The 10,818-nt window shown below is 37.5% G+C and overlaps 1 protein-coding gene across 1 annotated transcript in view; it reads left to right on the forward strand.

The window, feature by feature from the left end:
- Nucleotides 1-9,386, forward strand: part of beta-PheRS (phenylalanine--tRNA ligase beta subunit) — a 33,522-nt gene extending 24,136 nt beyond the window's left edge. Inside the window, exons 8-10 of the mRNA XM_068387006.1 lie at nucleotides 1,764-1,931; nucleotides 3,500-3,707; nucleotides 8,537-9,386. Of these exons, the coding sequence (XP_068243107.1) occupies nucleotides 1,764-1,931; nucleotides 3,500-3,707; nucleotides 8,537-8,709 (549 nt within the window). The 3' untranslated portion in view covers nucleotides 8,710-9,386. The remainder of the gene's footprint in view (nucleotides 1-1,763; nucleotides 1,932-3,499; nucleotides 3,708-8,536) is intronic.
- Nucleotides 9,387-10,818: the final 1,432 nt, after the last annotated feature.

Raw genomic sequence — 10,818 nt, forward strand, 5'->3', positions numbered from 1 at the left:
TATTGTCTTTGAATATTAATTGCTTGCCAAACCAGAGTGTCATAGCGTCAATACGTATGCATTTTCATCCCTTATTCCATCTTCCACATTGGAAAATTCAAAAGATTCAACCAGTTAATACACTTTTACTAGCCCCGCTAGTTAATATTTGAAAACCATTACATTCATCTATAAAATTGGCAATCTTTGGAATAGAAAATCCTGAATGCTGAATTTAGATAGCTCATAAACACACACAAGAAATTAAGAGGTGTTTGGAGTGGCATTCTAAGTTTCTGTTTATCAAAAGGGTTTCATCTTAATATATTTTTCAGCATCACAAATTACTTTAATTATTCTCTCCATAGAAATAATTTATGTCAAAAAGCATTTATTATAGGCTAATGGGAGACTAGCAGGAAAATGTTTCAACATTAGACAATTAGTATATACAGTAGAGCCATCAATTGAATCTGAGATCCATGTTGTTTTACAATAATTGCTCCTGACTTTATACCAGGTAAAGTTCCTAACTATCAGATTCAAATTGTGAAGGATTTAATACAGGAACTGCATATGATTATTATCTGCTTACTAAGTTATTTTTTTTTTGTTAAATTTCTTATTAATTTTATCAACATTAAGTGTGGATGGGCATAAGTTAAGTGCAGTAGTTCAAAAGTTGTTACCTGTTGTGATGACCGCTTAGCTTTTAAGAAAATCTAAATCGCCTGCAAACCAAGGTTAATTCATCTGGGACATAATGAACAAAGCTACATATTTTTTTAAATAATAGAAAAGTTTACCCTCAGCTAAGAATTTTGCTGTTTGGACACACCTTAGGTAGCAGCAGATCCTCTTTCATCCGAGGATTTGCAGGGTAGTGCTCAAGAGAGCACTTTCATAGCTTGCTTTCTTCTCAGATCGAGAGTGCTCGCTCAACGTGAGGATACAGGGTAGACACCTCTATCCTCATACCTCTGAGCTCGCCAGCCTTCGCAAGCAGGCTACTTGTAGGCGCCACTGTGACTTTACGAGACTTCTTGAATCTCCAACTTGTAGTTACCTGTGATCCAGAGCATCTACTTTCACTACCCCATACCTGCAAGATGTAATACGCATGTCCGTAGACATGTTTTTGATAGGCCCTGTGGTAACTGCACAGCAAGTGGTATAGCTACCGTAGATTCTCGCAAGACTAGTAGAAGTAGTTTGGGATGAATGAAAAGGGAATGACTGGTCTTTTATTTTCTTCATCTTCCCCTCTTGGAGCATATCATCCAAAGACACTGTCAGCGGGATGTCTTCAACTGCAGGTGTGCCCCTTATTGCTTGTAGCTGCGATCGAAATGAAGAAGGTATAAGTGAGTGGGGGCCTGGTGCTTCTCCCCTCTGCCACTTGGTAAGAACTGGGACAGTTGTTGACACTTCGTTGAAATTTTTTATAGCCATATGCTAGCTTGCGTTGGTTTCTTCTCCTACATAAAGAACTTAGGTTTGTATAGTAAGGAAAAATACAAATTACATTGAAATCTCATATTTTTTTAAGATGTCTTTGATTCTTTATTTGATCTTTATATTTTATTCCTACACAAATACAAACCATTCTCCATTAATAAGAGTATTGCTTCAGTAAAGCTAGAGTCATACTCGTATAGTTTAGAGAAATACAAATGCCTAAAAAAACATGTGTGATTTTACACAAATACTTTGCTTCATGTAAAGTAGGATTTATGATTGTAAATTATTTGCAATATTTTCTCACATTTTCTTTATACTTCCAGGCAGATATAGGAGAGAAGATGAGGATCAATATAGATAACTATCCTTGGGTAAGAGTTGGTAATCCAAAGACGACAGAATGCGAAGCAGTTAGAATCAGCCTCTTACCTGGATTATTGAAAACAGTCGCAGCAAATAAGCACATATCTCTACCTCTGAGGTTGTTCGAGGTTAGTTTGAGTAGTCAACTCCAAATGCTTATAAAGGTGTAGATTTTACAAGGAAAGGCTACTTTTAAAATTATATAAAACCAATGTATGTTAGGTGTTATTAAAGTAGCCATAGTCATAAAGTAAAGGATGAATATAATAATTGAAGTTATGGGTTGAATATACAGTACTGTAATTATTGTACTTTAATGAAGAATATTCAGGGCCTTTTTAAGCAATCTGCTATGAAGGACTGCTTTAGAACTGTTTTTATTATAAACATTTAAACTTGGAACGATTTGCTTTACGTGTAACTTAGTCATTGAAAGAGCTTTAACAAAATAGATTAAAAACAAGGTTTTTAAAGTGGATTTTATGATTATTCCTAGTGACCGTATGCCCAACAAATGGGCTTTATGAGTAGAGCTGGCGTATGTTTAAATATCAGTAGATGTACTGTATATACTTGAATGCTATTTGCAAGTTTTTTCAAGCAGTTTCAATATTATTTGAGAACCAAAGGGACATCAGGTGTTCATGTTGGTTATTGACTACATCTATTGTCGTAGTACATAAATCAGATATGGCGCGAGTTATAGCAAAACACAATTGTATTTGAGAGGACCCACACTACTTTGTATGGTAGACAAAATTATTTTATTCCATTTGAGTAGTATGCCTAATTTGGATTTTGTACAAGTTGAAACTTCATCACTATTAAAAGTTTATGACATACATATTTTATGTAACCTAAGGTGATGTTCAGTATTATTTGCTGATTTCTAAAGCTAGTTTTCTTTTTTAGACTTGTGTTTTTTAATGTTAAACTATATTTAATGATTTGTAAATCTAAATTTCACGTTTTAACTCTTGATCTTTGGCGATTTTTAATACTCTACAGTATTTTTGGCCAATTTCTAATGCAAAAATTCACGTTTTTACCTACGCTTATTTTACAATAAGACATATTTGACTATTTCCAGCTCTAAATTTCTCATTTTGAATAGTGATGGCTGGCAATTTTTTGTTTAAGAAATTTGGTGTCATGTTTAGAGTTTTCACCTTGTAAGATTTTCACAAATGCCAAATGTGGATAACAGGAGTTGACTATATTGTAAGTCCTTACAAGGAATAAGATAGTAACAGAAGAAATATTAATACAAGAAGATTTTTGGCCCTTGTCAAACTTGCATTTGTTTACATAATGTGAATTTTTGTACAGTATTTAAATTTATTCCCAAGATTTATAACTAGCTGTGTGGGTTATTTATTATGAAGCAGTTTATTGGTAAAATATTAGCAACTGAATACTGAATCAAATGTGACTCATACGAATATAAGTAAACCGTATTTGCAAATAAACAACTCCAAAGTTATATTAGTTGGTATGTTAGTCTACATGACTAGAGATGTTAGAGGTTCTAGTCAATTTGGTTGTATATTAAAGTTTTGTTTTTAAAATTCCTATAAATTACCTTTTTATTTCACCAGCAATTTATTTTTCAATTTTGTTATGATTTATTTTTATTCTAATTGTACTTTTTTTTTTCTTTAATCCATATTTTGCAAATATTCATCTGATTTTGCAGGTGTCTGATGTTGTGCTTAAAGACTCGTGTCCTGAAACTACAAGAGGTGTTGGTGCAAGGAATGAACGTCACTTGAGTGCCATTAATTACAATGTTAAGGCTGGAATGGAGATTGTCCAGGGATTACTTGACAATATCATGATTGCTCTTAAAGTTCCCTTCACAGAAGACAAAAGCTCTAAAGGCTATTATTTAGAAGGAAAGGATTGTAAGTATTAAATTCATTTTAATGTATGCTTTGTAGTGACAGAAATTTATACTATGTACATTGGTCTGCTGTAGTTCTGAATGTAAACAAGTAATATTTTAAAAACTTGTTTCGTATTGAAGGAGAGTTGCTGTTCAGATCATAGTCTATGTCTATGAAATACTGAAATGTGTTACATTTATCCTCAAATAGATTATTTTGCTTGAAAACATTCTTCACAAATAGACTAGTCATTAATATATAGGAAATAGAATATTATCAAGTGGTTTAAATTTAAAGTGTCAATTGATAATTGTTTCAATAACTATTCCTGGTTCCGAGTAATCTGAATTTGAACAAGATGCGTAGTCTCATACCTCACTTCATGATCATCAGGGTCCCCTTTACAAAATAAAAAATTACGTGTTCAGGTCCTCATCCATCCCAGTTATACATGATTTTCTGAGCAATAATATATTGGGATTTCAGTTCTGGTTAGTTTCCAACTGTACGTCTCTCACAACCTTACTCACCTCATCCATGAACTAAGTATTTTGTGATCATATTTCTTTTAAATTTCCCTCATCATTGTGTGTCTGCTTTCACTGCATATAGGCTTTATACTTACTTATTCTAAAAGTAACACTTATTTGCAAGTCATTTATGAATTTTTTCTAAGGTGGTTGCTATATTGTTATGATTTATTTTGTTCTATCCTGTGTTCTTATTTTCCATTTCAAAATCTGCTTTATAATTTATGTTTCTATGCTTTTACAAACCTTGGTCCTTTAAAACAAAGGAAGGTCTTCAACGGAGCTGAAACAGCCATTAGATTTGTTACCAAAATAGTTAGTATGATAGGTGATAATATTGAGCATGTAGCCATGGCTTACTCTTCCATAAAAATCACCCAAGGGAAGTGTACATGGTACCTCTTGTGTCTCTAGTTTGATTAATGCCGAGGATCTTCCTCTCGCTGATGAAAAACAGCCTGGTCCATCGTCATATATTTGTGGTGGGAGTAGATCTGAGCAGCTCAGGGTTCTCTTGTTCGGAAGGTACTGGACCTTGGACTCGCACCAAATTTCCGTGTCGAGGTTATTATGCTTATTTGTGAGTACAACGAACTAGTGTGACGATCAGATCTGTAGATCTAACTCTTGCTTGCAGTCAGTCCAACAAGATCCTGCCCCCCCAAGCTTGTAGGTAGCGAAGGTTCTGCATGCACAAGTCTTCTACGTGATCACCTAACTGTTGTCTGGTAGAAAGGCAGAAATCCTTTTGGCACACCAGGCCTCAAACCAGGGGGCAAACTGGGATTTGAAGAGGAGGGATGGCCTGGTGCCCTGATTCTCAAAGGAAGTTGATCCTCAGCTTCCACTGGGGGTTCAGAATGCATTGATCTGATAGTAACTAGATCAACAGTCACTTGTTCTATCTCGGCTCTGCCAGTCCACACACACAGATCTTTTAACAAGCTGAAATCCTTCCATGCACCGAGATCTTTATATGACCCGAGGTTGTTCTATGGGATGACATCTTCCATGCACCAAGATCTTTATACACCCCAAGATTGTTCTATATCTTCCATTGACCGAGACTAATGTGAATGCCCAATAGGAAATTGCAATGAGCCACCTTTCAAGACCACTCGGCACTCGTATGAGTATCATACAGTATTCTAAGGGTAAAGAAGATTCTGTTAGGGTACACTTTGAAACTCCCCTCCTTTGGGCAGAGTAATCACATGATATCTTTGACCCAATGGCACCCGATTCCGGTCAAGTGCCTGTGGAAGCAGAGAATTCCAAGACTGGGTTACCACTTGTCAAGGTCCTTGCACTCATTCGTGATTACAATGACCTCGGGATGGTTGTTGTGACTCCTGTCCATAGAGAGAGATACCATCTATTGATCAGTCCTTTGACCCCTTCCTCTCATCAAAGTTGTAAACCGGCCCTAGGATTTCCTTGGTCGGATCTTGCTAGGGTGTGTTGTATAGGGTTAATTCCTAGATCTCTGGTCAGAATAATTCCCTACGTTTCAACTAATTGAAAACGATTCTTACCTCCAGAACTCTCTTGACAATGAAGAGTCTGCTTTCCAGAAGACTGCCATGGAGAGATCAGAGCATGAGAGCACCTCGTTCCCAGTACTTGTGTGTTGTAATGGAAACTGATGCCATGACCAGCCTCCAGGTGACCTCATGGATTAACCACTGGTCATCCTGAGATGCAGAATGAAGTGCACCCATTTGGTCCTTTCAGTTGCAAAGGCTCTGACCTTGGCACACCAGATGGCAAATCAGTGGGCCAACTGGGTCATGAAGAGAAGGGATACTGTCACCTGCTTCACCAGGCAAGTTGGGGTACAGGAGGCATTATTTCCAAGGAATGCTATCTGTGCCACCAGCCTCTTCCTTCTCGAAGAAAGGTGTGGACAACATTTCACCCTTATGCGTCCAGGAGGTCTGGTAGAGGTAAAAAGGGAACGCTGAAGTTGGAAATCCCCTTCTCCAGCTGCCGAAAGTGGGAAAATCCTTATCAAGCCATTTGGTAACGTGGCAGTGATATAAACACAGGTGTGTGGTAGACGTCTTTTGGGTTGAATATCAACTACTTTTCACCAACTATTACCCTCCCATCCCTTACATGCACCCTAGAGATGTTCCAAACTTACCCTGAGAAGTTATAGAAAGCTCTGGCCCTAGGGGCAGATGCAAAAGTGACAAGGAGAAGAATGCTCTCTGTCATTCACGTTGTTTTTCGGTGCTTCTACTGTTGACTCTTCCTGGAGGAAAAGTCCTATAGAGGATGAAGACTGATCCTCAACCTCTGCTGAACAAGGTTTCTCTCCAGGGACCATTCAAGGTGGAGACAAAATGTACTGAGGTTTACCATTTTTTATCTGCTATCTGCTTGCTGCTCGGTTGAACAAGAAACTTTCACTATTCTGTTTTATAGTCCCAGACCCCTGGGTAGCATTTGAGGATGCCTTCCAAAACCTATGAGATAGTCTGGAAATGTATGACTTTCCGCTAGAAACCAGCCACTCATGACTTGAGATTCAAGTCCTCCATTTCTTCTCTACAAGAAGTGACAAGTAGGGATCAGAATGAATTGCTTCTCTATCCTAAAGAGAACTCAGAGCTTCAAGCTGCAAAAGTAAAGAATAACATATCCAACTTGCTTAAATATACTGTACTCAAGAATACTTTCTTCTGGCTTTGTGAGACCATCAGATATGTGTACCCTATAACCAGCGAGAAGATGGAAGGACCATCCTGCGCTTGAGCCTATAAAGTCAGTGTTATTGGATCTACCCTAGCATTCAGGAAGAACCTGTCAGGAGTGCAGGTCTTGAAGGCAGGGATCTGGAAGTGTCAGACTACTTTTACCGTCCACTACCTTAGGAAGTATACCGACAGATCCTTGGATACCTTTACTTTTTGTCTAGTAGTAACTGGTCAACAGATTGAGTAGCTAACTGAGCTCCCTCACCGGACATTTGGTATCTCATCCACAATAACAGTCACAACAGAAGTGTCTAATGAAAGGTAGGATCACAGGCTTTTCCCTCTCCTTTCTTCTTTCTCTCTTGGCTTGCAGTAGCCATGCATGTTGTTTACATGCTGGACCGGAAGCCAGATGCAGTGAAGTCTGCTGGCAAATCTCAAAATAGCGTAATTTTTCTTCAGAAAAATTATGTTTATAATTCTCTCTCCAATTCCCCCCCCCCCCCCCCCCCCCCCCCGACAAGGAAAAGATGGATAGAATGTATGGAAACCCATTTTCCATATATGTCCATATTTTATATCTAAACAACTTATCCTATGAAGTTTATATATACAGTATACTGTATGTTGTGCCAGTTACTTGGTAGGACCTAATACTTGTGATATCTTCATACCCAGATTGTTTGGAGGTTAACATGCACTGTCTTTTCAGCTCCCATACAGGACTAAGTGCCTTGACAAGTCATTGAAAAAAGAACTAGCCAGTTTTGGTTTTATGGACGTCTTATCCTTGTAAGGATAAGCCTTCTGTTAAAGGACTATAGTTTATATTCATATACAAACAAATCACAAAATTTGAATCCTTTTTCTTAACTATACAAACCTGAGTTCATTAAGTTAGACAATCTGCCTCAACCACCCTGCAAGTCCTAGATCTAAGGTCGATGGTGAGTGCATAGCTGATTGTTGGATGGGTAGGGCTTACCCCTCACTTGCCAACAACTAATATCTGTATCACTTTGTTTTAAAGTTTAACACCTGTTCCAGCCAAGCTAAAGTTATACTCCTATTAACAGGCTAAGGTTTGTTTTGTAGGGAAAAATACTAATGAAAGTGAAGTGTGATGTTTTCTCTTAATCTTTCAATGACATAAGACATCTTCATTGAAGTGTGAGAATCAGCATAGAATATGTCTACCAGGAAAGATTCAATTCTAATAATAGTGTAGGTACAATAATCATTTAATTTCTTCCCTCCTCCCCCACTTTTAGATAAGCTAAGAGAATTTTTTAGATGCATGTGTGATAAACACTCAGATTATATATCTCCCCCCACTTTTAGATATGTTAAGAGAAATTTTAGATGTACGTTTGATAAACACTCAGATTATATAAAGTTCACAGGTATGTAATGGCTGGATACATGTTCACCCATTGGTATCATCTATTGGGACTTGCTAGAGAGGGAGAGGGGTAGGATGTTTCTTTCTAAAGGTCAAGAAGCTGGAGGCTTCAATGGTTAAAAATTAATTACTCTGGTAAAGTACAAATAAATTTTATTTAGATTTTTATTCCAGTGTAAATGCATTTATACTTATTTCTTCCTCCCTCAACAGATCCCAGTTTCTTCCCAGGATACTCTGGAGACATTATTGTAAATGGTGTGGCAGTTGGACAGATTGGACTCATTCACCCAGAGGTCATTATGAACTTCAACTTGAACAATCCAGCAGCAGCTCTAGAAATAAACTTACAGAAAGTGATAGATATAACTAACTTTGGACAGTGATGACGAGTTAAAAATAAGTTTATAAGAATGTTCATGGCCTTAGAAGTTTTGGGGGATTTAGACTAGTAATTGGTTTTATATTGCATAGTAAACATGCAACAATTCCAGTAATAGCTTTTATAACTAATGAAAGGATGTTCTTCCAGAAATTTTCTGTCTAGTAGGTAATTTTACATCAATTTATATTATTCAGTAGAAAAACACAGTGTACCATATTTGGTAGCATCTGTTATCAGTTTTGGAAATTTGCTGCATATTAAAAAATCCAATGTTGTATCCCAAGTCACAAAAAATTAAGGTATGTAAACCAGATATACAGTATGTCATAGTTTGTGGTATCCACAACAATGAATAAACAAAAAACTTATTATAAAATAATTATGCTTTGTCCATTCTTCTATAAACAGACAAAAGCATAATCATCATGCCTTTAAAACATGGAACCATTAACTTAACAGTTGTTATTTTTTTTGTTATGTAGATCAGAAATTTTATGCAACAATGCATTCAGTGAAATTGAACACTTAAGCATATTTGGTTGACAAAGACATGCTTCCCTTACCATAAATTACTTCCCTTACAATTAAGGTAATACTGTACACAGTAATTGGTCAGGGGAAGAATATTGTATATCATATTCTATTGTTTGGCAAACCAAATAAATCTTTCAACATAATTTTGTTTCTGTCATATTCGCTTCTAGCCTACAAATAAAACAATCCTTAGAACTCCAAGAGGATGAAAAAACAAAAGTGGTGCTTAATTCGAGAGCTTTTATAGAGTCCAGTGTCTTATTTTATTCCTACATGAGTACATATCATTGTTTTTTAATAGGAGCAGGACTTCAACAAAGCTGAATCAACCATTAAAAGGTAGTTATAGCCATCGGTAGTTGGCGGGGAAGCCTTGCCCACTTATCACTCAGCAAGGCAGCACTTCAAACTTTTGCCCACAAGTACATTAGTGCATTCTCAGATCGTTCAGGTATACCATGAAAAATCAAAAGTACAAGGACGTGTTTTCTGGATAAGAAGCTATAAAATGCATGGAAGGTTTATGTACGCAAACCTGCCATTAATCTAATCATCCTCGTGCCTTAGCAGGGTGGGGGGAAATGACTATTTGCAGTCATTACATCGCTGTGTGGCTGTATGACGACAACTACAGCCTAAGGCGTTGCCAGTGCTCCGTTGGCAGGAGGGCTTGATGCCATAAGGACTTTAGAGACTACCTTTGCCATATCGTTACGACTCCTACTTCACCTATGGAGATGCCGAAGGACGTGGCACCTGATGGTGTTGTTTCTGCTGCTTTTAAAGTGGACACTGTGGCCGTTCCTCCTTTGCAGCTACGTTATTGGATTCCAAGAACTCAACCCAGAAGACTGGCAAGAAGCAGATGTGCTTCTTCTTCTCTGCCTATTTTTCGTAAGATTCTTTAGACGCTGCTACTTCTAAAAAGATATCATCCAAGAAGTCCAGGAATATCAATCAACAGAGAGTTCCATGAGATTTTAATCAATGTCTCATCACTTAAGTATGAGAGAGAGATACCTGGAAAGCTATCACGGTACACAGTGCACAAGTTTACACTTGCTTGACCGTTACTCAAGCAAGCCCTTCTCCCCCTTGAGAGAGAGAGAGAGAGAGAGTGTGTTGACCACCCCGGTATCTTACAAGCACTGACATGTACACACATGGTGACAGGTAAGTATTAAGTATATGATGCCTTTGCACCTTGCTCGATACAACGCTCACCAACATGCATTGCAGATGATAAAAGTTACTATGCCATACTTTGTCAGACTCCAGGGGCCTGAGTGCCAAATCAGTTCTTTTTCTGAGGAGGGAATTGGGTTGAAGATTATGCTCTTTACCTCTTCAGTGGTTTAAAGCGTAAGAGCCCGACTAGTCAGTTGTTGAAATCTTAAAATCCTCAAAATTTCAGAGTACTGTATACTCCCAGTTCTGCTCTTGGTCCTGAGCATGCTTGTTCTTTGAGGAAAGAACTTTTAACTGAGGTGACGAGTAATCTGGTTTTCAACATCACGATGATGCCCGACTTCGGTCCAGTGTCAACGCAGAGAACCTAGAGACTGAGTTCATTTAT

Source organism: Palaemon carinicauda, chromosome 14 (genome assembly GCF_036898095.1).
Source record: "Palaemon carinicauda isolate YSFRI2023 chromosome 14, ASM3689809v2, whole genome shotgun sequence".
Classification (NCBI taxonomy): domain Eukaryota; kingdom Metazoa; phylum Arthropoda; class Malacostraca; order Decapoda; family Palaemonidae; genus Palaemon; species Palaemon carinicauda.